Raw genomic sequence first — 27,146 nt, forward strand, 5'->3', positions numbered from 1 at the left:
AAAGAAGTCAGATTATAGAATACACTCGATCTGCACCTAATTAAGACGTTGGGATTTACACTAAGTAAAACGTGGCCTAAATGGACACGACCAAGTTCAGTTATGTGGCAAGCCGCTCAGCATATTCTATATACTGAGTAGAAATTTAAGTCTTATCTATAAAATTTAGGCGTACTTTAGAGAATACGCCTAGGTCTAATTTTTTTCCACATGGATTTTTCAGGCACCATATATAGAATCTAGCCGTAAATGTTTAATTTAAAAAAACTTTGGGGTTTGATATACTTTCTTTGACCCAAGTGGTTGAGGGAGGTAACCCTGATATGCTTAGGTATTTAGTTTAAACGGCTGATTATGGGCTGTTTGTTTTCATTTGTGTTGTATATTTTCCTATTGTCAAATAAAATTGTTTACAAATAAAAAATAGGAATTTGTACCTTGGAAGGGGGTCAGAGTATGGCGAGGCTCTTAGGGTAGCTGCGACTGATGGTCGCCTCAAAGTGCACAGAGCTCAAGAAAAGTGCTGCAGGAATAACCCCGAGGCTCCGGTAGAGCTGGGGCCTTCCTGCAGCACTCTTCCATGGCTGCTTCACAGTGCAGGGGAGTCTGGGAACGTCAGTACTCACTCGATCTGTGAGAGAACCGTGAACATCACTCACAACTATGGTCAGAGCTTATCTGTACCCTTCTCTTCCACTGCCAACTCCAGATCTCATTCCTTTTATCTTGCTGCACCATATGTCTGAATAGACTTCCTGAGCCAGTACGTAAAGCTCCATCTCTGGCCATCTTCAAATCTAGGCTCCTAATTCCTATTCACTTGTACAATACCCTTGAATGTTTTATCTGCCAGTTTATTAATTCCCTTATCCCTTTTTTCTCCTATTTGTCTGTCCTAATTATATTGTAAGCTCTTTCGAGCAGGGGATGGGCTCTTCATGTTCAAGTGTACAGCGCTGTGCAAATCTAGTAGTGCTAATGAAATGATAAGTAGAAGTAGTAGTAGTATACCAAAGACCCCCTACCAAAGTGCAAATTCATATATTTTACCTATGACTTACATTGGTGCTATGGGTGTCACCCGTACATAAGACGACCCAGGTTTTTTGGATGATTTTTGTAGCACAAATTTCTTGACTTATAGTAGAGTATATATAGTATGTATGGCTTTTTTTTCTATGTTAGTGTGTGGTACCTTATGAAGCCTCAAAATGTTCTGCATGAGGAAACGGTATGCGTTGTACCAAGGCAGGAAAACATCCTTCAACACATCACGTACTCCATCTTCCTTGAATCTCAAGTTCTCTGCTCTTACCACAGGAGAATTGATGAGGTATAATCTGGATGAAAATTACATAACATAAGAGATTTCCACAATTTTTATACATCACCTCTGTGCAGTTTCATATTGGTTCAATAAGTATCATCATAACCTGCAAAGAATTAATTTTTCTCTAGCACCAATACAGCTTCTAGAACTCTGTAGTATACAATAACACATACATTATGAATATTAAAAATGCTATATACTAGACAAAATTGATTTAAAAAAAAGATAATTTGGCACATTAGAAAATGGTTTTCACATTTTCCGGGACCATGTCTAACACTCAATTTGGAAAAGCTCCAATACTCCTTGATGAATTATTGATGGAACCCCGAAAGCCCTTTGGCATAAGTTAAGGTCAGCATAGCTTAAAGGAAAGAGCTAAATCAGCACTAGGATGAACTGGCAAAGGAAAGGTTTTTACCAAAGTGTATAATAAAGGTCATAAATAGTTTCTAAGTAAATTTTTTAAGAGAATGTGTGTAATGTTTTATATATTTCCTGTCCAAGAACTGATAGTCGCTTCCTGAATGGAAATCATTATTTCAATTTCCACCAGAAGTCAAACTGTAAACAATCACTGTAATTTCATCAGAATGTAAATTGTAAGCCACTTTGAACCGAAACTTGTTTTGGATAACAGTGGGATACGAGAATGAATAAATAATTCTTATTAGGTATGTGATCTTGCCTATTTCTATACAGTTCATCCTCATATTTCTGCTAGAAGAATCAAACATGTTTGCACACCCTTTTTGTTACCCATATACTTTACAGACCCAAACACTGATTATTATGGCAAGAAGTCTGTTCCATGTAGATGCCTATCTTTCAGGATGAATGTATTTTTATGTATAAATGGAACCCCTCCCCAGCCCCCCCCCCCCCCCCAAAAAAGGCCAGGATCCTGATATACTCCATGGAATTGTGAAAAGCTGGTGCTCATAGGGCACCAACACAAACATTTTGACAAAGATAAACTGACACACTGATTATATAAGCTTATTGTTTCTCCTTTCAGAAAACAGGCTAAAAATAAATTCACAATGAATTATTTAAAGGGTTTAGTAGACTAGAGTACATTTTGGGATTAGCTACACAGACAAGATACTCATAGTGATAAAGTAAATGATGACAAATAAGGCCAACTCACCATTACTGTTTACACAGAGTGCAATAATGAAATAAGAGTTTCTACCCCTCCATTACTGTGAGTAAAGGACATACACAGGTCACAGATTGAATATTTTTGTTCACTGCAAAATCTTGATGGGGTCATGTAAAGGGAAAGTGCATGTTTCAACTGCATTTTCAATAATTCCCTGTGAGTCCTTTCTCTGAGTACATTTCCATCTTTTTAGCAGGTGCAACATACCAACATCATAGGCCTACTCCTGACATTTTCAATGGGTTAAGTCTACAGCCCTGTGAGTATAACATCTACAGAACTGAAAGACCTGACCGTGCAACTCAATTTCTAATACTGCCCTTCACATCTGATCCAAGTACATTTAAATTTTGTTCCTGTGTTAGTCTACCAATGGAAGAAATGAACTAATTTAATTTGAACAATTATATTTTGCTTTTCCAGTAGCTCAAGACAGAGTAAAAAAAAAATCACAATATACAATCATAATTGTAAACTAACAATTCAGTAAGTCCAACATATTACATTGAAAGACAGATTACACACGGAAACCATCAGTACCTCCCATTCTACACAGCTATACTGATACCTCAGAACAGGAAATCACTTAATGAAGGCTATCCTAGGCTCTCTTACATTCCTCTTTGGCTCTTACAATCCCCATATGCAACAACACCTATAATTTATCAAGTTTTGTAATAACCCACACCCCCTCCAAAATAAATGATGTTGCCTGAAACATCTAGACAATCCATATGCTTGCTGATGTTAGGGTTGCAACCATAGCTGCTTGATGAAGGTTACCCAACCTTTTTAGATGTCTGAGGCAAGCAGACCACCATTCCCTGTATTCTTGTTGGATTACAAAGTCTCGCAAGACTATAATCAAGCACCACCTTCCTTCTGTTAGCCCTCTACCTGGTCTTACCACTGAATACCATCCCATGTATTTTTAAATTGCCACAATTTTGGCTGCCACTATATCTGCTGATAGACTACTCCAAACACCTACCACTCCTTCAACAAAGGAGTATTCTCACATTTCTTTTAAACCTCCCTACATGTTCATTTCAAGACCCTCTGTCCTTGGATTTCTTTTTCTAGACAAAATTTCACATTCCCATACTTTATTGAAGCCTGTTAAATACAATGTCTTTATCATATCTCAATCCCTTCTAAGTACTAAATTTACAAACACTACATTGTTACCATCCAGTAACAAACATTAAGGCACTTTAACCACAGGTCCCATTTTATGCAGTTGGGACCTATTTACTAACATGCGTTAACAGTATTAGCATGTTCTAATGTGGTAGAACATGGGAGTAAATCTAGCCCTTCTTGAAAAGAGCCCTTAAGGACCTAAAGGCTCTCTCAGTGACCTATAGATGAGAAATATTACTTTTACTTATGCTTCTGGATATTTTGTTTTGTCAGTTGGATTATAATGACTGGCTATGACTACTCTTAGATTTACCAGTTTGAAAGTTTCAAGTTCTAGCCCTTCAAACTGTGTAACTGATTTTGTTTTCATCCTAACTATATCATTTTACATTTAAGAATGCTTTTTAAGCCCATGATCATTTCCCCAGTTTTTTCAAGTCCCATTTCATTTTTTCCACCTCTTCAATATTTGTGTCTACAGTTAGATTTCTGTTATCTGCAAACAAATCCCCCCCCCCCTTTCTTCAGCAATGTTGACAAAATGAAATGGCCCTAGTGCTGAACCCTGGATTACTTTAACAGTCCCATATCTTATCCTACATTTCCCAAACTATAAGAAAGTAACCTACAAAACAATCTATACTGTTAACTTTTCATATCAAGGCACTAAAATTTGAAACTCCTTATCTAGAACCATCAAATGCACCAATGATTATTTGTTATTCCAAAGTCTATAGAAAACTCACTTCTTCAGTCTAGCCATTAAGGAAATGAGCATCCTTCTCAAATAAACTCATAGCATTAATTTTTACCAAATCCCACCTCCCACTACTCCTGTCAATCCCAGCTAATCCTAGCCCTTAACTTTTTCCTCCATATTTTGATTACCTAGCTTAAATCACTAAGGGGCCCTTTCACAAATCGGCAGTAAGCCCGTGGGCTTACCGCTTGCTCTTCTGGGACTACCGCCAACGCGGTAGTCCTGCCCTGAGCACGTGCCATTTCCGGGGGGGGGGGGAAAAGAAAACCCCCAGAAATGGCTTGTGCTTTGATAACCCGGCAGTAATCTGGCCCTTATTGTCATCTCAATGAGTTCTCTTACCGCATAGCCATGTGTGCTGGGGGCTTTTTTACCTGCTGCAGTAAAAAGAGACCTGGCACGCGGAAAAAATGGCCCCTGCCACTAGTGCAGGGCCCTTTTTCCCCATAACTTGGTAAAAGGACACCTCAGTATTTAATTACATCTGCTCCTAAAGTTTTACTGGTCTAACATTATATGATGTATTTTACTTTCTGTTAATATATTTTGAACATGTTCATGCTTTTCTAATTGTTATGTAAGACACATTGAACCCAAGTTCTACTCGGGCTAATACAGGATATAAATGTCATAAATAAAATAAATATCTTAAATACTTTTACCATTTGTTTAACCTTACTTTAACAAAGAAATGCAAACCTTTTAACTTGCAAATGACCTTTCTTCAGTCATACTTAATGCTGTTAAGCATTTGAAATTGGCATGAAAAAGTCATTTGACCTTTCAATTGAAATGCAATTCTACATACTTGGGGTAATGTACTAAGAATCAGGACAAAACTATGATAGGGAAAGGAAGGTTTGTCTTAATTTCATATTACTGGCAGCTACTGAACAAAAATGATTAAATATGGAAGACTTAATATCAACTCCTACAGTTCCACTGCCAATGGTAACCTTTTATATTTACAGTTTTATTGCTAACATAAAAACTCTTTACATTTAACAGACTATAAACAAATATTTAAGATTAGCTTTCTCTTTAATATTTCTCTAAAATACCTCAGTTGGATAGATACTGTTAATGAATTAACTGTGAATAAAATTTGATAGAAATACAAATCATTAAAAAATGTAACTGCTTTTCTTTCTTCTTCACCAAAAGATTTAGGGCCCAATATTCACAAGCATTTATCCATATAACAGACAGCGCTACTAAAGGTTTCAACAGGCTGCCCTGGCAGTATTTGGCTAGTCAAACAGAAAAGAGGAACAAAAACCTCCCGTAAAAAAGCAAAGCAAAGAGAAGGAACGGAAGAAGCCAAAGTACACAAAGTCAGGATATCATAAAATGGCTCAATTTATTAACAAAAAGTCTTCAATGGACAATATCCAATCTTTACAAAAATGTACAATATCCAAGGAAGCATAAACAAGTGGTGTACAAAGGTACTTCAAAGTATATCAATAATCCAACACTGCAGTGTTTCAGCAAACAAATTGCCTTCCTCAGGGGTCCTATTTGGAAGTACAGTGCATTCCATTTCAGTGCACGTGAGATAAGCGCATGCTCTCTTTAACTGCATGCCGTACTTCGGTCCCATTTTTGGCGCCATCAATTTCTATGGGGACAAACTTTGGTTTAGCGCACCGCTGATAAGTGCAAGATTCGTTTATACGCATGGTTTAAGACAGCTCCTCTGCAGGAAAGACTCCGCATAAGCACACGGTCAGAATATGGAAGCCGATTGGCACGTGACAAAGGGGTGATAAATTTAAAATCTCGTTGGCTAACTGCCACAGGCAGAATAAGCAAAAGAATGTTGTTAGAGTGTACACTGGAGGAGTCGTCGTCGCGCAACTGTAAGACTTTAACACTGGCTGAATGAATAGAAGTTCTTAAAAAATTAAAAAACAAAGAAAGTCAAGCATCTATTGCTAAAGAATATGGTGTCAATTCCAGTCAAATTTCATGTGTCTTGAAGCAGAAAGACCAGCTTCTGGAAGACTGGCAAAACAATACAAATCCACACCGGAAACGTAAACGGACGGGAAAAGCTGAGGATGTAGAAGATGCTCTTCTTCGGTGGTTTTCTCAAGTCAGGAGCAGACAGTTTTCTGTCAGTGGTCCACTGCTTATGGAGAAAGTTAATCAGCTAGCTGAAAGTCTTGGACTAACTGAATTCAAAGCCACTGTTGGATGGTTGGAAAGATGGAAGGAGAGGAACAACATAAAATTCAAGAAACAGTATGGTGAAAAACAAGACGCTGATGACTTTGGTGCTGAAAATTGGGTTGTTTCAGTTCTTCCTACCATCTTGAACAAGTTTGCACCGCGTGACATTTTCCATGCTGACGAAAACGGTCTCTAATGGCGAACAATTCCTGATGGAACACTTGATTCAAACAAGCCGAAACTACAGGAAGTAAAACATCGAAGGACCAACTGACTATCCTCCTTTGCTGCAATATGGATGGGAGTAAGAAATTGGAACCACTCATCATTGGAAAGAGCAAACAGCCCAGTTGCTTCAAGAATGTTAAGCGACTTCCTGTGTCATACGAGGCTAATGCAAATTCATGGATGACTGGAGAAATCTGGAAGCAGTGGCTAAAGAAGTTAGACACTAGAATGAAGGCACAAAAGCGTCAGATTTTGTTGCTTTGTGATAATTGTGCTGCACACAGTGATGATGTCAGGCTGTCTAATGTCAAGGTGGTCTTCCTGCCACCAAACACTACCTCTCTGATCCAACCTATGGCAAGGATAAACGTGCTGCTGAACTGGCTCGTAATCTATCACTGTTGGATTCCCTACATATGCAGAAAGAAGCCTGGAATCATGTTACACAGGCAACCATTGTGAACTGCTCCAAGCAGGCAAGCTTTGTTAGGGATGTGGAGAGGGACGAAACAGATGCAGCTGTTGCAAACGCGTCAGATGAACAGGCTATTGATATCCCAGCCGGTGTTACTGAAGAGGAGCTTCATCACTACGTAGCTGTTAATTACAATCTACAAACAGCTGACAACAGCACTGATGTCCAGATATGCACCTACATGCAGCCAACGGCTGATGATGAAACAGATGATGAAATGAGCAGCGAGGCACATGCTGACAAAATTCAACAACTTCCTGTCACTTCTGCAAGAGCGCTGGAGAGTCTCAACACCGTGCGGGCCTCCGGATGTCAGTGCTATGACAGTTTTTACTGTCTGGCAGGCGTAGTTTATGGAACTCACAGACACAAGAGTGTACAGAGGACTATGACTGATTACTTCAAGTAAGCCTGTCAGTTAACGGAGACTGCATACTGTACGTATAATAAACAGTGCTGTACATATGTTTATCAGATGTCAAGCTTCTTTGGGTCACAATGGTTAAGTGCATGCTCCGGTTAACTGCATGTATTTCTTTGGTCCCAGACCCTTGCACTTAAGCGGATTGCACTGTACTCATATGTACTTTATCAAAAGAGGCTCCAGATATATCGCTAATTGGAAGTACTTATTATATGACTATAACAAGAAGCTCTGGATACATCGCTGAAAACCACTAGGTAACCGCTAATTAAAAGCAGCATGTCTGTCACCAAATGTCGCAAAAAATGTTTGGAAATGGTTAGAGACAATGGTATCAAAACCCTCTGAAACATGCCATATCATACCATCTTTATTTACTGAGATAACACTGCTTTCCATTCTGATAATATTGATCCAAGTCATTAAAGAAAAATTAATTATATAAACTGGTGAGAAGATTCCTGTGCTTTAGCATGTTTCAGAGGCTTTTGATTGTTACCATTGTCTCCAGACAAAGCCAAAGAGGAGGAAGAGTCCCTCACGCAAACGTGAGCACAGGAAGAAAAAAGTGAGAACTCGATATTAAAAAAGGTTTTAATTCTGACAAGCATAAAAACAACCCAACACGGCCATGTTTTGACGCTAAGGCCTGCCTCAGGGGTCAATATATCTAAATGAAATAAAGCATAAAAATATATATTATATATAACTGATAATAAAATGCAAACTAAAAAAAATGAACTTAGGTTATACATTAATAAAAACTTAAAAACAAACACATTTGTACAATATACACAAGTTAAAATGTCAATCAAATGATATAATAAATAAATATTGTAAAGGGGTTCAAAGAACATTCTTATAATATATAAACGGTACTAGACATATATTGAAAAATGCAGAAACAATGGAGATAAAGGGACATTAATATGGTGCTCATACAATAAACATAAAAGGTACCTCTTATACTTTTGGTAATAGGATTGTATAAGAAAAGATGACGAAGTCCTGACTGTGAGAATGTGTCTAGATGAAAACAAATTGTCAGCTGAAAGTACTATATTATAGTGATTAAAAGTGACGAGAAAGTGTATCGTTCATAGGAAAAGTGTGTGACACTTATTGGAGAAAACAAGGCAGCTGTTTTAAGGTTATGTACTATTGTCTATATATACCACCTCCTGTGTGATGGTAAAGCTGAGTATTACATATGGTTAAAAAAAGGATTCCTAGTAACTACTAGAGTGTAAATAAAAAATGGAACTTCCAAAAAAGGTCTCATGTATTAGAAAAAACTAGGCAGCTGTTTTAAGGTTAGTGTACTATTGTCTATATATAACACCTCCTGTGTGATGGTAAGTCTCTGTATTACATATGGTTACAAGAAAAGATACCTAGTTACTAGTGTGAAAAATAAAAAAAAGAAACTTCAAAAAAAGGTCTCAATAGGATAGCATTGATCCTGATTTTGTATAGGAACGTAAATAAAAAAGGGGAGGGTGTGGCGGTGGTAGCTATATGAATGTGGAATAGATGCAGAACACGTACTCACTATGTTATGTGTATCAGACACTGTTGTAATAAGGTGGATGAAACAGAGGTGGAAAAAAACCTTACATAAATAAATGAAACAGTATCAGAAATGAAGGACGGAAAACACAGAGACTGGTGGCAGAAAAACAAAACGGAAGGTATCACTGGTGAAAATGTTAAAGATGTACAAACACAAAATATGTATAGGAAAAAACATTGTGACTGGCTGGTATCGGGAACAAAACTCAAAAAACTGTAAAGTAACGGCTACCACTGCCATACCCCCTTTATTTATCACTTGAGTGTCATTTTAACTTGTGTATATTGTACAAATGTTTTTGAGTTTTTACGTTTTTATTTGTTAATGTATAACCTAAGTTTTTTTAGCTTGCATTTTATTTATTATTATATATATATATTTTTTTTTTTTTTAAATGCTTTATTTCATTCAGATATATTGACCCCTGAGGTAGGCCTTAACGCCAAAACACGGCCGTGTCGAGTCGTTTTTATGCTTGTCAGAATTAAAATCTTTTAGAATATCCTCCTTGAGTTCTCCTCACTTTTTTCTTCCCGTACCATTGTCTCCAAACCATTAACAATGCGACTTTCCAAACAAATATTTGCAGGAAAAAAAAGATGGCGATGGAGTAAATTGAGAGAATGGGTTGGTATGCATTATTCTTTTGTGGGTTCATATCCTAGTCAAAAGATTGAGTTCTCCAACCATTTACAATATGACTTTCCAAACAAATATTTGTAGGAAAAAAGATGGTGAAGGAGGTAATTGAGAGGATGGATTAGTATGTGCTATTCTTTTTTGGGTTCATATCCTTGTCAAAAGACTGAGTTCTGGATTTTCTGTTTCTACCACATTGTGCACCCAGTCCTGAAAACTTTATTGTCCATGTCTGAACACTTGAATGCAGAGTGAAGGAAAGTTAGAGGGCCAAATGCTGAAGCAGCCGCGAGGCATACCATGTCATGTCGGTTGCGGGTCCTTCTGTCAGATTGCTGAAACAGCGATATGAGCTAAGTGTTGACTATTTAAAAGCTTTTTGAGAGTTCCAGTTACGCAAATTTAAATATTTAAATGCTAAAAATTAATGCCCAAAATTGGCTTTTTTTTAATGATAATTGAAGACAAAATATTAAAATATTTTCATAGCCCTGTTCTGAGACTGATGACAATGTATGTGAGCCACAGGACTGAGTACCTACATGAAACAAATCGCTACTGAGGTCTTGGGTTTGAGCTTTAGGTTTAAATAGTTTTTATTGATGACAAGCAGGAAAAAGAAACAATACATAGGAACATCACTGGTGCCATCACATATTTTCACATAAACCAGCCTCCAACCTCTCCCCATTTCTCAACCCACCCTCCACAGCACCAAACAAACAAACAAAAAAAATACTTTCAAAGAGAATTAACTAGAAAACTACGTTTCCATCTCCTAGGGGAGGACCCCACCCCCCGACATTCCATCAACAGAAGATCATGGAGTCTATTTTGCCAATGCCAGTAATCTGGTGGAGATGTGCTCATCCATGTGCTCATAAAGCGAATGCTACATACCTGTAGAAGGTATTCTCCGAGGACAGCAGGCTGATTGTTCTCACTGATGGGTGACGTCCACGGCAGCCCCTCCAATCGGAACACTTTCTAGCAAAGTCCTTTGCTAGTCCTCGCGCGCCAATGCGCACCGCGCATGCGCGGCCGTCTTCCCGCCCGAACCGGCTCGTGCCGGCCAGTCTCATATGTAGCAAGACAAAGAGAAGGGAAGACACAACTCCAAAGGGGAGGCGGGCGGGTTTGTGAGAACAATCAGCCTGCTGTCCTCGGAGAATACCTTCTACAGGTATGTAGCATTCGCTTTCTCCGAGGACAAGCAGGCTGCTTATTCTCACTGATGGGGTATCCCTAGCCCCCAGGCTCACTCAAAACAACAACCATGGTCAATTGGGCCTCGCAACGGCGAGGACATAACTGAGATTGACCTAAAAAATTTACCAACTGAGAGTGCAGCCTGGAACAGAACAAACATGGGCCTAGAGGGGTGGAGTTGGATTCTAAACCCCGAACAGATTCTGAAGCACTGACTGCCCGAACCGACTGTCGCGTCGGGTATCCTGCTGCAGGCAGTAATGAGATGTGAATGTGTGGACAGATGACGTCGCAGCTTTGCAAATCTCTTCAATAGTGGCTGACTTCAAGTGGGCTACCGACGCTGCCATGGCTCTAACATTATGAGCCGTGACATGACCCTCAAGAGCCAGCCCAGCCTGGGCGTAAGTGAAGGAAATGCAATCTGCTAGCCAATTGGATATGGTGCGTTTTCCCACAGCCACTCCCCTCCTGTTGGGATCAAAAGAAACAAACAATTGGGCGGTCTGTCTGTTGGGCTGTGTCCGCTCCAGATAGAAGGCCAATGCTCTCTTGCAGTCCAATGTGTGCAGCTGACGTTCAGCAGGGCAGGAATGAGGACGGGGAAAGAATGTTGGCAAGACAATTGACTGGTTCAGATGGAACTCCGACACAACCTTTGGCAAGAACTTAGGGTGAGTGCGGAGGACTACTCTGTTATGATGAAATTTGGTGTAAGGGGCCTGGGCTACCAGGGCCTGAAGCTCACTGACTCTACGAGCTGAAGTAACTGCAACCAAGAAAATGACCTTCCAGGTCAAGTACTTCAGATGGCAGGAATTCAGTGGCTCAAAAGGAGGTTTCATCAGCTGGGTGAGAACGACATTGAGATCCCATGACACTGTAGGAGGCTTGACAGGGGGCTTTGACAAAAGCAAACCTCTCATGAAGCGAACAACTAAAGACTGTCCTGAGATCGGCTTACCTTCCACACGGTAATGGTATGCACTGATTGCGCTAAGGTGAACCCTTACAGAGTTGGTCTTGAGACCAGACTCCGACAAGTGCAGAAGGTATTCAAGCAGGGTCTGTGAAGGACAAGAGCGAGGATCTAGGGCCTTGCTGTCACACCAGACGGCAAACCTCCTCCATAGAAAGAAGTAACTCCTCTTAGTGGAATCTTTCCTGGAAGCAAGATGCAGGAGACACCCTCTGACAGACCCAAAGAGGCAAAGTCTACGCTCTCAACATCCAGGCCGTGAGAGCCAGAGACCGGAGGTTGGGATGCAGAAGCGCCCCTTCGTCCTGTGTGATGAGGGTCGGAAAACACTCCAATCTCCACGGTTCTTCGGAGGACAACTCCAGAAGGAGAGGGAACCAGATCTGACGCGGCCAAAAAGGAGCAATCAGAATCATGATGCCTCGGTCTTGCTTGAGTTTCAACAAAGTCTTCCCCACCAGAGGTATGGGAGGATAAGCATACAGCAGACCCTCCCCCCAGTCCAGGAGGAAGGCATCCGATGCCAGTCTGCCGTGTGCCTGAAGCCTGGAACAGAACTGAGGGACTTTGTGGTTGGCTCGAGATGCGAAGAGATCTACCAAGGGGGTGCCCCACACCTGGAAGATCTGTCGCACTACACATGAATTGAGCGACCACTCGTGAGGTTGCATAATCCTGCTCAACCTGTCGGCCAGACTGTTGTTTACGCCTGCCAGATATGTGGCTTGGAGCACCATGCCGTGACGGCGAGCCCAGAGCCACATGCTGACGGCTTCCTGACACAGGGGGCGAGATCCGGTGCCCCCCTGCTTGTTGATGTAATACATGGCAACCTGGTTGTCTGTCTGAATTTGGATAATTTGGTGGGACAGCCGATCTCTGAAAGCCTTCAGAGCGTTCCAGACCGCTCTTAGCTCCAGGAGATTGATCTGTAGATCGCGTTCCTGGAGGGACCAGCTTCCTTGGGTGTGAAGCCCATCGACATGAGCTCCCCACCCCAGGAGAGACGCATCCGTGGTCAGCACTTTTTGTGGCTGAGGAATTTGGAAAGGACGTCCCAGAGTCAAATTGGACCAAATCGTCCACCAATACAGGGATTTGAGAAAACTCGTGGACAGGTGGATCACGTCTTCTAGATCCCCAGCAGCCTGAAACCACTGAGAAGCTAGGGTCCATTGAGCAGATCTCATGTGAAGGCGGGCCATGGGAGTCACATGAACTGTGGAGGCCATGTGGCCCAGCAATCTCAACATCTGCCGAGCTGTGATCTGCTGGGACGCTCGCACCCGCGAGACGAGGGACAAGTTGTTGGCTCTCGACTCTGGGAGATGGGCGTGAGCCGTCCGAGAATCCAGCAGAGCTCCTATGAATTCGAGTCTCTGCGCAGGGAGAAGATGAGACTTTGGGTAATTTATCACAAACCCCAGTAGCTCCAGGAGGCGAATAGTCATCTGCATGGACTGCAGGGCTCCTGCCTCGGATGTGTTCTTCACCAGCCAATCGTCGAGATATGGGAACACGTGCACCCCCAGTCTGCGAAGTGCCGCTGCTACTACAGCCAAGCACTTCGTGAACACTCTGGGCGCAGAGGCGAGCCCAAAGGGTAGCACACAGTACTGGAAGTGACGTGTGCCCAGCTGAAATCGCAGATACTGTCTGTGAGCTGGCAGTATCGGGATGTGAGTGTAGGCGTCCTTCAAGTCCAGAGAGCATAGCCAATCGTTTTCCTGAATCATGGGAAGAAGGGTGCCCAGGGAAAGCATCCTGAACTTTTCTTTGACCAGATATTTGTTCAGGGCCCCCCCCCCCGTTTTCTTTTCCACAAGGAAGTACCTGGAATAGAATCCCAGCCCTTCTTGCCCGGATGGCACGGGCTCGACCGCATTGGCGCTGAGAAGGGCGGAGAGTTCCTCTGCAAGTACCTGCTTGTGTTGGAACCTGTAAGACTGAGCTCCCGGTGGACAATTTGGAGGTTTTGAGGTCAAATTGAGGGTGTATCCTTGCCGGACTATTTGGAGAACCCATTGATCGGAGGTTATGAGAGGCCACCTTAGGTGAAAAGCTTTCAACCTCCCTCCGACTGGCAGGTCGCCCGGCACTGACACTTGGATACCGGCTATGCTCTGCTGGAGCCAGTCAAAAGCTCGTCCCTTGCTTTTGCTGGGGAGCCGAGGGGCCTTGCTGAGGCGCACGCTGCTGACGAGAGCGAGCGCACTGGGGCTTAGCCTGGGCCGCAGGCTGTCGAGAAGGAGGATTGTACCTACGCTTGCCAGAAGAGTAGGGAACAGTCTTCCTTCCCCCAAAAAATCTTCTACCTGTAGAGGTAGAGGCTGAAGGCTGCCGGCGGCAGAACTTGTCGAATGCGGTGTCCCGCTGGTGGAGCTGCTCTACCACCTGCTCGACTTTTTCTCCAAAAATATTATCCGCACGGCAAGGCGAGTCCGCAATCCGCTGCTGGATTCTATTCTCCAGGTCGGAGGCACGCAGCCATGAGAGTCTGCGCATCACCACACCTTGAGCAGCGGCCCTGGACGCAACATCAAAGGTGTCATACACCCCTCTGGCCAGGAATTTTCTGCACGCCTTCAGCTGCCTGACCACCTCCTGAAATGGCTTGGCTTGCTCAGGGGGGAGCTTGACCACCAAGCCCACCAACTGCTGCACATTGTTCCGCATGTGAATGCTCGTGTAGAGCTGGTAGGACTGAATCTTGGCCACGAGCATAGAAGAATGGTAGGCCTTCCTCCCAAAGGAGTCCAAGGTTCTAGAGTCCTTGCCTGGGGGTGCAGAAGCATGCTCCCTAGAACTCTTGGCCTTCTTTAGGGCCAAATCCACAACTCCAGAGTCATGAGGCAACTGAGTGCGCATCAGCTCTGGGTCCCCATGGATCCGGTACTGGGACTCGATCTTCTTGGGAATGTGGGGATTACTTAGAGGCTTGGTCCAGTTCGCCAGCAATGCCTATCAGTGAGCGAGATTACCCGGGCGCACTGGGTGCACTTCTTGAAGCCGCTGGAAGACTTCGATGTCATGGGCGGAAAAATCGCGCCGGCGAGATCAAAACTCGAAATGGCGAAAATGGCACCGCAAAAATAGGGGGAAGAAAAACTTCAACCGAGGCCTAAATAGGGCCTACCCCGACGACGAAAGAAAACTTACCGGGGCAAAAACTAGAAGTACGGGAAGGGAGAAAACCATAAAGGTCTCCTTCCAACACCTTTTTTTTTTTTTTGAAGAATGAAGTCGATAAACGACGCGCGAGGTCAACTTTGGGGCGCGAACGGCGAAACACGACCGTACCGAGCGCGGACAAAAGAAGACTGGCCGGCACGAGCCGGTTCGGGCGGGAAGACGGCCGCGCATGCGCGGTGCGCATCGGCGCGCGAGGACTAGCAAAGGACTTTGCTAGAAAGTGTTCCGATTGGAGGGGCTGCCGTGGACGTCACCCATCAGTGAGAACAAGCAGCCTGCTTGTCCTCGGAGAATAATTTTTTGCCCAGTATGCACACCTTACGTATTGTTGCGTTCCCCTGATTTGCAAGTCAAAGAATTCATATTTATCTAGCAGAGCTCCCAGGGGAGTAAACGGTACCCGGGACTGCACCAAAGTTTCCAAATAACTAAATAGCGCCCTCCAAAAAGCCTTTATCGTTGGGCATTCCCAGAGACAGTGAAAGAACGAACCCGTCTGCTGTTTACATTTTGAGCAGAGAGGCTCTTGGGCTTGAACTTTAAATTCTATTGTACTATATTTATGTGTATTTGGATGTAGATGAAAGCTGAGCGCTGCATTTTATAAGTTTGCAATTAGAATTAAGAGACAGGAGAAGGAGAAAGTATGGCTGCATATCAGACTACACTCTCCTACTTTGCCATCCAGAGTCAGAATGCTGATTTCAACTGCAGGGATATACAGTACCCCATGAAGTTCAAATTAGCATTCTGACTGCAGTCAGCAGGAGGAGGAGGAGGAGAAGAGCGTAGTCCAATATGCAGTCAGTCTCCTCTTATCACTTGATAGCTACAGGACACAAAGTATAGGTAAGGGGGAGGTAGAAGAACAAGAGGAAGAGAACAAGTTGCTGCTATGTTACTAAGAGGAACAAGCAGCAGACTGCTGCAGTGGGTTAGAGGGAGAAAAAGAACCACAGATAAACTGCTTCTTTGAAGAGACAGTGGAGAGAAACAGAGAGGAAGCTGTGTTTGTATTGGAGGGGGGTGCAGAGAGTGAGTTGGGGTTGTGTGTATACGTCGAAGGGAGACAGCAATTAATGGTATATGCTTGGTGGTAAAGGGAAATGGAGAAAGCCTGTGGGAGAAAGACAAACTTCAAAGGGGAAAAGAGGAAAAGAGGGCAAGAGAATTGGAGGTCTTATGAAGGGGGAAGTAAGGAAAGATAGAACAGGGGAGTTGAGAGGGAAAGAAAGTTGGAGATTGGGGGCATGTAAAGACAGAACTAGGGGACAAAGGGATAACAAACAGTTGTCCACACTGGAGAGGAAGCTGGTGCTTGAAAATGTTAGCTGGAGGAAAGAGGTCAAATCTACCCTATGGAGGGGTTCAAGGTAAGTTGTTGAGAAAGAACTAGGGAGAGCACATCCTGGAGAATGAGATCACTGGGAAGAATTAAGCCTAAGGAAAGAGAAAAGTAGGGGATTAAGAGGTCTGGGGGTGGGGGGGAAGAGCCAAACCTTATGACAGGAAATTTAGCGCACACACACGCAAAAAAAAAATCTAAAGTATGCAGAATTTTAAAATATTGTGGATAGTTCCCAAATTTTTGTGCAGAATTTAAAATCTTTTGCAAAGAATTCTCCCAGGAATAAATATAACCATCAATAGTTTATTGATATAGATAAAGCTTTAATACTTTAATTATGAGAAGCTCCTAAACTAATATTTACAATTATAGGAAACAAGCACCTTTTCACCTATCATGATCATATGTACTAAATTCCTGCACTCAGGCACCAATGATCTTAAGTATACTCTACCAGGGGTGTGCAAGAAAGTTTTCATTTTGTGTCATGTCATTTCAGGGAATGTTCATTTTGTTTGGGTTCTGTTTTCATTTTGTTGTTACTGGAGCAATGTTGTTAAGAGTGCAAGCACTATTGATAGAATGCAGCATTGACAGCTTACACAAAAACACGAAAATTTGGTTTAGTATTCTCATTTTCATTTGCCAAAATGAAATGACATGGGATATGTTGTTTGACAAATCCTAAGTCATTTCAAATAAGTGCACATCCCTATTCCTTACTGCTTCTAATAGTAGTACTTGACAAATTTTTATAAAGAGGTAGGCATTGAGTATCAAGAAATACAGATATAAGATACATTCAAAAATATGCTGAACAGGTCTTAGTAAAATATTTACGTTATTTATAAAAACGTATATACTGCATTCCTAGACCAACCACTCAAAACTTAAGAACAAAAATTACATAAAACAAAAAACTATAATACAGAACACTTCAATAAGGTTTGGCAAAATGATGCCATTTTAAACTTTTCAGCTGAATGTTTAATTAATAGGCTTGACTAATATGATTCAAAATTGTAAAATGCATTGATCAGCTTCTGCATATGAACAGCTGTGTCACACTGTACTGTCACTAAAACACTTCTCCATAAGCAGAAATCTAATTACACTGAAACCTTTAATCACATTTTTTAAAAATCAATGTTAATAAAGAGAATATATTTAATTATAATTCTATTTCTCAGGCCAATTTCATCTTTAAAGCTGTATAATCAAGTTACAAATACATCTGACAATTTATAGCGCGCATAATTACACAGACAGTACTGGGATCTATTTTTGCAAAAGAGTTTGCTAGAGAAATAAATTGGGAATCTATAAAAAGTTAGATCTCTTATACTATCAAAATAAGAGTGATGATTACATGAACTCATTATATAATCAGCTGTCTTCACTGCCTTAAGTGACAGTGAGACATTTCAACTGCAAACAAAACTGTGGGAATAAATAGTTCACTACATCAGTACACAAATCTGAATAAGTACTATATGGCAGACATGAACAGTGAGCAAGTCTGAAAGTGCACTTACATTGTGATACAATGGCATTATTTCCCTTCCTCTGTTCATACACACAGATATTTCTATCTGGGGAACCCACATGGGACACCCATGGTACCAAACATCTCATTAGGCTGCTAGTAGATGTGTAGTTGAAAAAAGGCAGGTATGGGGGAGCAAGTTCAAGTGTGGGGGGGGGGGGGGGGATATGACTTAATATACCACATTTCTGTGGTTACAATCAAAGCTGTTTATATAATTATACAGGTACTTTTCTCTCATTAATTTATGCTTGACTGTAGCTGCTACCTCCACTCCTAGATATTTATACACAAGTTCCTTTCTCTCACGGTCATCAGTCAGAGGGATGTTTTCAGTTTTGCTCAACTTCCCTTAAAGGAAGGCTACAGTAGCACATTTGTCCAGACTAAAAGTCATCATAATGTCATGTGAAAAGCTTTACATAAGTATTGCCATACTGGGACAGACCGAAGGTCCATCAAGCCCAGCAGTGGCCAATCCAGGTTACAAGTACCTGTCAAGATCTCAAAACAGTACAATACATTTTATGCTGCTTATCCTAGAAATAAGCAGTGGATTTTTCCCAAGTTCATTTTAATAATGGCTTATGCACTTTTCTTTTAGGAAGCTATCCAAACCTTTTTTAAACCCCGCTAACTGCTTTTACAGCATTCGCTGGCAACGAATTTCAGAGTTTAATTACACGTTGAGTGAAGAAATATTTTCTATTTGTTTTAAATTTACTACTAAGGTCACGTGATGCTGAAGGAGCAGTAGCCACGCTTTTGCACTGCTCCGCGATCCCTGCCCGATTCCCGCCCGAAATCGCCGGCAAATAGCCCTGAAAACCGACTGACCTGTTAGACTACGGCTAGCTGGGAGTGCATGGACCAATATTTAGTGTCCATGTCGCCGGGAACAACCAGAAAGAGTGCAAAAACGGAGAAAGAGAAGGCGGCAAGCACGAGTGGCGAATCCAAGATGGCGCCCGGAACGCCGAGGAGCGAAGCGGAGTTTTCGGCCCGTCAGCTATCACAGATAGTAGCGGCAGTGGAAACGGCGCTGGAACCCAGGTTTACATCATTAAATGAGCGCCTGGGGAAGGTGGATGGGCTGATGGCAACGCTGGTGAGTCGCGCAACGGAGGTGGAAACGAGGGTGTCTGCGATGGAGGACGCATGGCAGCAGTGTGGCCCGGAGGTGGAAAGCCTTAAGGTTAAACTACAACAGCATGTGGACAAATTGGATGAGCTGGAAAATCGGGCTAGACGGAGTAATCTCCGGCTAGTGGGACTGCCAGAAACCATTCCGGAGAAAAGTTTGAGCACAGTCCTGGAAGAATGGCTCGTGAAAGAATTTGCCCTATCAGACAGTCGGGGGCCGCTATGTCTGGAGAGAGCACACAGAATTGGGAGACAGCAGCAGAATAATCAGCGTCCCAGAGTTGTCATTATAAGAGTACTGAATTATATCCATAAAGAAGAGATTCTCCGGGGCTACCGTCTGAAAAGGGAATCTTTGACATATGCTGGAGTACAAATAAGAATCTTTCAGGATTATTCAACTAGCTTACAAGAGAGGAGACGGAAGTTTCATCCAGTGTGTACCCGTCTAGTTGAAAGAAATCAACGTTTCATGTTAATGTACCCAGCTACTCTAAAGATCCAACATGAGGGGAAATGGATCCCGTTTGTATCAGACCAAGCAGCCATGCAGTTTCTTAACAGAGACTTAAACCCAACTGGGGCATCCACCTGACAGTGAACATTGGTCTGATGGGTCAGTCGGTCATGTAAGCTAACATGTACTTGCAGAATGCAGGGGCAAATATGCAATGTTCTGAAAGTTTTTGTTCAAGAAATTTCTGTTGATGAAAATGTGCAGTTGGAGGGTGGGGGTGGGGTGGGGATTGCAGCATGTTGTGACTCAGGTGTTATGGGAGTTTTACAGTTCTGGGTTGATGAAGGGGAAGAGAAAGTAGGGGGGGAGGGAGGGTGGGTAGACCAAGGGGGGGTTTTGAGGGGAATAAGGATAATGGCAATGTCGCACAGTAATTTGAACTTTAGCGAAGGGGCAACTACACGCTATGTGGAATGGTTAGGAGGGGAAGGTTCCGGGGTGAGGGCTGGGCACCCGGGGACCTTGCAAACACTACTGCATTTAAGGAGAGCAGGGAGGGAGTTCTGGGATCCAGGTTAGATGCACTCGGTTAGATTAATATCATGGAATGTGGCTGGGATTGGTTCGCCCATAAAAAGAACAAAAATTTTAAATGCCTTGCAACGTCACACAGCTTCCATAGCATGTATACAGGAGACAAAACTGTCTGAGGAGGAAAGTCAAAAGCTCAAGCAAAGGTGGGTGGGAGAATGTTTTTTCGCTCCAGCAAACGGCCGTAGAGGAGGCGTGGCAATCCTGATTCATAAGTCCCTGCAATGTAAGGCCAGAGTGGTAACCCGGGATACACAGGGGAGGTATATCCTTATACATTTGAACATACTGGGACAAGAAATATTCTTGCTTAATATTTATGGCCCAAATGTATATGACCCAACATTTTTTCAGCACATCATTCACCTGGGGCTTCAGCACACAACTGCCCCCTGGCTATTAGTGGGCGATTTCAACCAGGTGATGGATGGGAACTTAGACAGATCAGCGCCGTCAGCGGGGCTAGCATTGAGCAGAGGCAAGGGCATACAACATCTGTGTAGGGCGTTGAACCTAATTGATCCCTGGCGCCTGCTTAACCCTACGGCATGTGATTACACCCACATGTCCCGGGCACATGGCACGTGGTCGAGATTAGACTACATTTTAGCGGAGGGTGCTTTGTTTCCACAGATTGTGAAAGCAGAGATAGGACCTATGGAGGTTTCGGACCATGCCATGATCTGGGTGGAGATGGAGTTGGGAGCGGGCAGACTTAGAGGTCAACAGTGGAAATTTCCATCACATATAGTGGGGGATGCACATTTTCAAGACCATCTTAGGCAAAAATGGCAGTTGTTTGCAGACACCAATTCACAACACGAGGATGATGGCCTGCTCTATTGGGAAACCTCAAAAGCAGTTATGAGGGGGGAGGTCATTTCATATATGTGTGCCAGGGCAAGGAGGTTAGCCCGGGGTATTGTCCAACTGGAACATAAATTTCAGGTAGCAAAACGGAGACACTTAACGGCCCCCTCATCAAGAAGTAGGGAAGAGATGGTGTCAGCTCTTGCGGCATTAAATTCTCTCATACACGAACGCACTAAAAAACAAATGTTCCACAGATCATTTACTTTTCATAGATTTGGTAACAAATCAGGGAAACTACTGGCAAGAGTAGTAAAGAGGTGGGGGGGTAATAGGTTCATCCCATCTTTGATAAAGCCAGATGGCACACGTGAGACCCGACCTGGAGGGATAGTACAGATTTTACATGATTTTTATGCATCCCTTTATAGCGATCCAGGCGAGCGGAGTGGACCTGACTTGGCAGACTATTTAGAAGATTCAGGTATTCCCCGTTTAACGGCGGAAGTGAGGGAGCGGTTGAACTCTCCTTTGTGTGCTAGGGAAATCCAGAAAGTGGTTAAAGCGTTAAAAAGGGGTACGGCTCCGGGTCCGGATGGGTACACGACAGAATATTACCAGTGTATGTTGCCACAGTTATGTGGGGCCCTGGTCTCCTTTTTTGAAGCCTCAGTGGAGGGAGGAGGAGTTCCTCGGAACTCCAACGAGGCGTGGATTACTTTGATACCAAAACCGGGGAAGGACCCAGAACGCCCGGAATCGTACAGACCGATTTCCCTCATTAATGTGGACCTAAAAATTTTAGCGAGGGTGTTGGCGGAGAGGCTCAGTCCACACATGGCCACATTGGTGGGAGAGGGACAGGTGGGATTTGTGAGGGGTAGACACTCTTCTATTAATGTCCGCAAAGTGTGCATGGCTGTTGCTTATAGTCATATGTCTCAAGAACCATTGCTCTTGGTGAGTCTTGACGCCGAGAAGGCGTTCGATAAAGTTCGCTGGGATTATCTGTTTGGAGTTTTAGAACATGTGGGCTTGAGGGGCTGGTTTGCTCGTGCGATTGCTGCTTTGTATTTTTACCCCCAGGCCGCTATACTGGTAAATGGGACCCGTTCGCCTAAGTTTCAGATATTGAGGGGAACGAGGCAGGGGTGTCCTCTCTCTCCGTTGTTGTTCCTGCTCTACCTGGAACCGTTGCTGCGTACGATTCAAAGAGACCCAGGGGTAGCGGGAGTTGAGATGCCCTCCCTCTCAGTAAAAACCTTGGCATTCGCAGACGATATATTGCTGACTTTGACAAACCCTTCTGGGTCGGTTCCGGGCCTCCTGGATATTATTGAAGAATTTAGTTTCTTCTCGGGATTTACCCTTAACTTACAGAAATCAGTGGCATTCCCAGTGCAGAGTACGATTAGAGAAAGGTGGGTAGGAGAATTCCCCCTTACCTGGTCCAAGGGGCCCTTAAAGTATCTGGGAATACTAATCCCAGCGGATCTATCGGAATTGTATAAAGTGAATGTGGGGCCGCTTCGACGCTGTACACAACACACACTTCAGGGCTGGCATGCGCTCCCGTTATCCCTCATGGGGAGAATTGCATTATATAATATGATTTTGGTGCCAAAGTGGACCTATATGCTCCAAATGGTGCCGCTGTGTCTGTCACAGAGGGATGACCGGTGGGTAACACGACTGGTAGCAAAATTTATATGGCAGGGTAAGAAATCACGTCTGCGAGCCACCCAGCTCTTCTTGCCAAAAACAGGGGGGGGACTGGGTCTGCTGAGTATTAGACTTTTCTCGATTTCTAGTAACATGCGTCATCTCACGGACTGGTTCCGGGGATCATCTTACTTTTCATGTACGGGAGCCGAGACGAAGCTGTTTGCCCCAGACCACTTTAGTGCCTGGTTGCATGCGAAGCCGGGGAATCTTCGGACCCCGCCGGCCTTTGCACCAATAGTGATGCCACTGAGGAAAACTTGGAGGTGGGTCTGTGGGTTTTACGGTATGTCTGCAGAGTCCTCCCTGTTACTGCCAATCCAGGGTAATAGAGACTTCATGCCGGGCATCAGCTCAGAGGAATTTATTAGGTGGGGGAAGAAAAACTTGCAATATTTATATCAGTTATATGATCCGGAGGGCACCCTGAGGCCTTCTGAAGAACTGCAGTTGGAGTACGGGGTTAGGGGACTAAATTTCTTTTCTATGTTCCAGTTGCGTCACTATCTGAGGTCCCTACCGGCTTCTTCTTTGACACCACAGGCGTGGGAGCAATTGGTTACCATATGGGGATTAGATGCACAATTAAGGGTTCCACTCAAGTACTATCATGCCTCACTACGGGAGCACTTGGGAGAAGTGGAATATGGTAAACTGACCGCTTGCTGGAATACGGAGCTAGCGATGAACCTCCAGATGGAAAAGGTAAAAGTCTGTCTTTTGGACTCCAAACGACTGACAGAGAATGTGACGTTGCAAGAAACACATTATAAATTTGTATTAAGGATGTATATTTCACCCCATAGAGCACATAGGGCGGCGATGGGGATAGAGGACAGATGTAAGAAGTGCGCACAGTCCCCAGCAGATCTAGGACATATGTTCTGGAAATGTCCGAGGATCCTGGGGTTTTGGCGTCAGGTTACTCAGCATGTGTCTGTGATGTGGGGGGTAGTTTGGAGACCAACGCCAGCGCAATTGTTTGAGGTGTTTAGAGTGTCATCAATGGCTCCTCGGGGCCTTAAATGTTTTATGAAAAAATCAGTCTTGGTCGGCAAGAAATCGATCCTTCAACAGTGGATAACTGGGGATCCGCCTACACTGCAACAGTGGAGATCTAACATGATACACCTCTGCGCATTAGAGCGTAGGGGTGTAGAAGACCTGGAATCACCATCAGGAGATAGACTTTGCCAAGTCTGGTCTCCATTCTGGGACTCGCTGACCGCTGTGGCGCGTAGTAGGATTTTGAATTCTTGAGTGCGACACAAGGTGGAGGAATTTGGGGGGGTGGGGGGAGTTGAGCTGTTCAAGAGGAAGGGGGGGGTAGATGGGGGGGGGGGGGAAAGGGGGGAAAAAAGGAAAATGTATTTGCACTGTTTTGTATTTGATATGAATGAGAAGATTTAAGTGATGTATGGAGTATTTCTCCAAGGGCAGTATTGTGTTTGTTTCTCATTGCACTAATAAACATATTTAAACATAAATTTACTACTATGTAACTTCATTGCATGCCCCCTAGTCCTAGTACTTTTGGAAAGAGTAAACAAGTGATTCACGTCTACCCATTTCATTCCACTCATAGACCTCTATCATATCTCCCCTCAGCCATCTTTCCTCCAAGCTGAAGAGCCTAGCCGCTTTAGCCTTTCCTCATAGGGAAGTCGTCCCATCCCCTTTATCATTTTCGTTGCACTTCTGTGTACCTTTTCTAATTCCACTACATCTTTTTTGAGATGCGGTGACCAGAATTGCACACAATATTCGAGGTGCAATCGCACCATGGAGAGATACAAAGGAATAACATCCTCATTTTTGTTTTCCATTCCTTTCCTAATTATACTTAATATTCTATTTGCTTTCTTAGCCACTGCTGCACACTGAGCAGAGAGTTTCAACATATCAAAGATGATGCCTAGATCCTCTTCCTGGTCGGTGACTCCTATAGAATCTAGCATTACGTACCTATAATTCAGGTTCCTCTTTCCCATATACATCACTTTACACATCACCTGCCATTTGGATACCCAGTCTCCCAGTCTTGTAAGGTCCTCTTGTGATTTTTCACAATCCTCCAGTGATTTAACAACTTTGAATAACTTTGTGTCATACGCAAATATAATTACCTCACTAGTTACTCCCATCTCTAGATCATTTATAAATATGTTAAAAAGCAGCGGTCCCAGCACAGACCACTGAGGAACCCCATTATCTACCCTTCTCCATTGAGAGTACTGACCATTTAACCCTACTCTCTGTTTTCTCTCTTTTAACCAGTTTTTAATCCACAGTAGAACACTACCTCCTATCCCACGACTCTCCAATTTCTTTTGGCGTCTTTCATGAGGCACTTTGTCAAAGACCTTTTGAAAATCCAGATAGACAATATCGACTGTCTCAACTTTATCCACATGTTTGTTTACCCCTTCAAAGAAATTTAATAGATTGGTGAAGCAAGATTTCCCTTCACTAAATCCATGTTGGCTTGGTCTCATTAATCCATGCTTTTGAATATGCTCTGTAATTTTGTTCTTTATAATAGTCTCTACCATCTACCAGCACAGACATCAGGCTCACTGGTCTATAATTTCCTTCACCTCTGGAACCTGTTTTTAAAATTGGCATTACATTGGCCACCCTCCAATCTTCCGGTACCATGCTTCATTTTAAAGATAAATTACATATTACTAACAATAGTTCTGCAAGTTCACTTTTCAATTCTATCAGTACTCTGGGATGAATACCATCCGGTTCAGGAGATTTGATACTCTTCAATTTGTCAAATTGTGCCTTTACATCCTCCAGGTTTATAGAAATTTCAGTTTCTCTGACTCGTCAGCTTTGAATACCATTTCTGGCACCAGTATCTCTCCCAAATCTTCCTCAGTGAAAGACCAAAGAAAAGAATTAATTTAATCTCTCCACTATGGCTTTGTCTTCCCTGAGTGCCCCTATTACCCCTCGGTCATCTAGTGGTCCAACTGATTCTTTTGCCGGCTTCTTGCTTTTAACATCTAAAAAAAAAAAAAAAAAAAAAAACTTTTTACTGTGTGTTTTTGGTCCAAATCAATCTTTTTTTCAAAGTCCCTCTTTGCCTTCCTTATCAACGCTTTGCATTTGACTTGACATTCCTTGTGCTGTTTCTTATTATTTTCAAATGGATCCTTCTTCCATTTTCTGAAGGATTTTCTTTTAGCTCTAATAGCTTCCTTCACCTCACTTTTTAACCATGCCAGCTGTCGTTTGGTCTTCCTTCCTCCTTTTTTAAGATACAGAATATATTTGGTCTGGGCTTCCAGGGTGGCATTTTTCAAAAGCATCCACATCTGATGTAAATTTTTGACTTTCGCAGCTGCTCCCCTATGTTTTTTTTCACCGTTCTTCTCATTTTATCATAGTCTCCTTTTTGAAAGTTAAATACTAACATATTGGATTTCCTGTGTGTACTTACTCCAAAGCCGATATCAAATCTAATCAAAGTATGATCACTGTTATCAAGCAGCCCCAGCACCATTACCTCCTGCACCAGATCATGTGCTCCACTAAGGACTAGGTTTAGAATTTTTCATCCTCTTGTGGGCTCCTGTACCAGCTGCTCCATAAAGCAGTCATTGATTTCATCAAAGAATTTTATCTCCCTAGCGTGCCCTGATGTTACATTTGCCCTGTCAATATTGGGGTAATTGAAATCACCCATTATTATTGTGTTGCCCAGTTTGTTCGCCTCCCTAATTTCTGATAACATTTCTACATCTGTCTGTTCATCCTGGCCAGGTGGACGGTAGTACACTCCTATCACTATCCTTGTCCCCTTTACACTTAAAATTTCAATCCATAGGGATTCGAAGATGTGTTTTGTTTCCTGCAGAATTTTCAATCTGTTTGATTCCAGGCCCTCCTTAAAATACTATGATACCCCCTCCACCAATTTGATCCATCCTAACACTACGATATAATTTGTACCTATGAGGCTCATTTTCAAAGCACTTAGCCTCCCAAAGTTCCATAGAAACCTATGGAACTTAGCCTCCCAAAGTGCTTTGAAAATATGCCTCCTTGTGTAACAGTGCCCAGCTGGTTATTCTCCTTCCACCAGGTCTGAGAGATGCCTATTATATCTAATTTTTCATTTAGTGTGTCACGTCTATGGCCGTGACCACCCTCAGACTTACCTTATTTCTGGGGATCAGCATCTGTGCTGGCTTCTGTCTGTTTCTGTGTTAGTTTTGTCTCTGTG

At 43.0% G+C, this 27,146-nt stretch overlaps 1 protein-coding gene across 1 annotated transcript in view; it reads right to left on the reverse strand.

Moving 5' to 3' along the window:
- Positions 1 to 27,146, reverse strand: part of IARS1 (isoleucyl-tRNA synthetase 1) — a 451,726-nt gene that overhangs the window by 148,074 nt on the left and 276,506 nt on the right. Inside the window, exon 19 of the mRNA XM_030205292.1 lies at positions 1,196 to 1,340. Within this exon, the coding sequence (XP_030061152.1) occupies positions 1,196 to 1,340 (145 nt within the window). The remainder of the gene's footprint in view (positions 1 to 1,195; positions 1,341 to 27,146) is intronic.

This window comes from Microcaecilia unicolor, chromosome 6 (assembly GCF_901765095.1).
Source record: "Microcaecilia unicolor chromosome 6, aMicUni1.1, whole genome shotgun sequence".
In the NCBI taxonomy this organism is placed as follows: domain Eukaryota; kingdom Metazoa; phylum Chordata; class Amphibia; order Gymnophiona; family Siphonopidae; genus Microcaecilia; species Microcaecilia unicolor.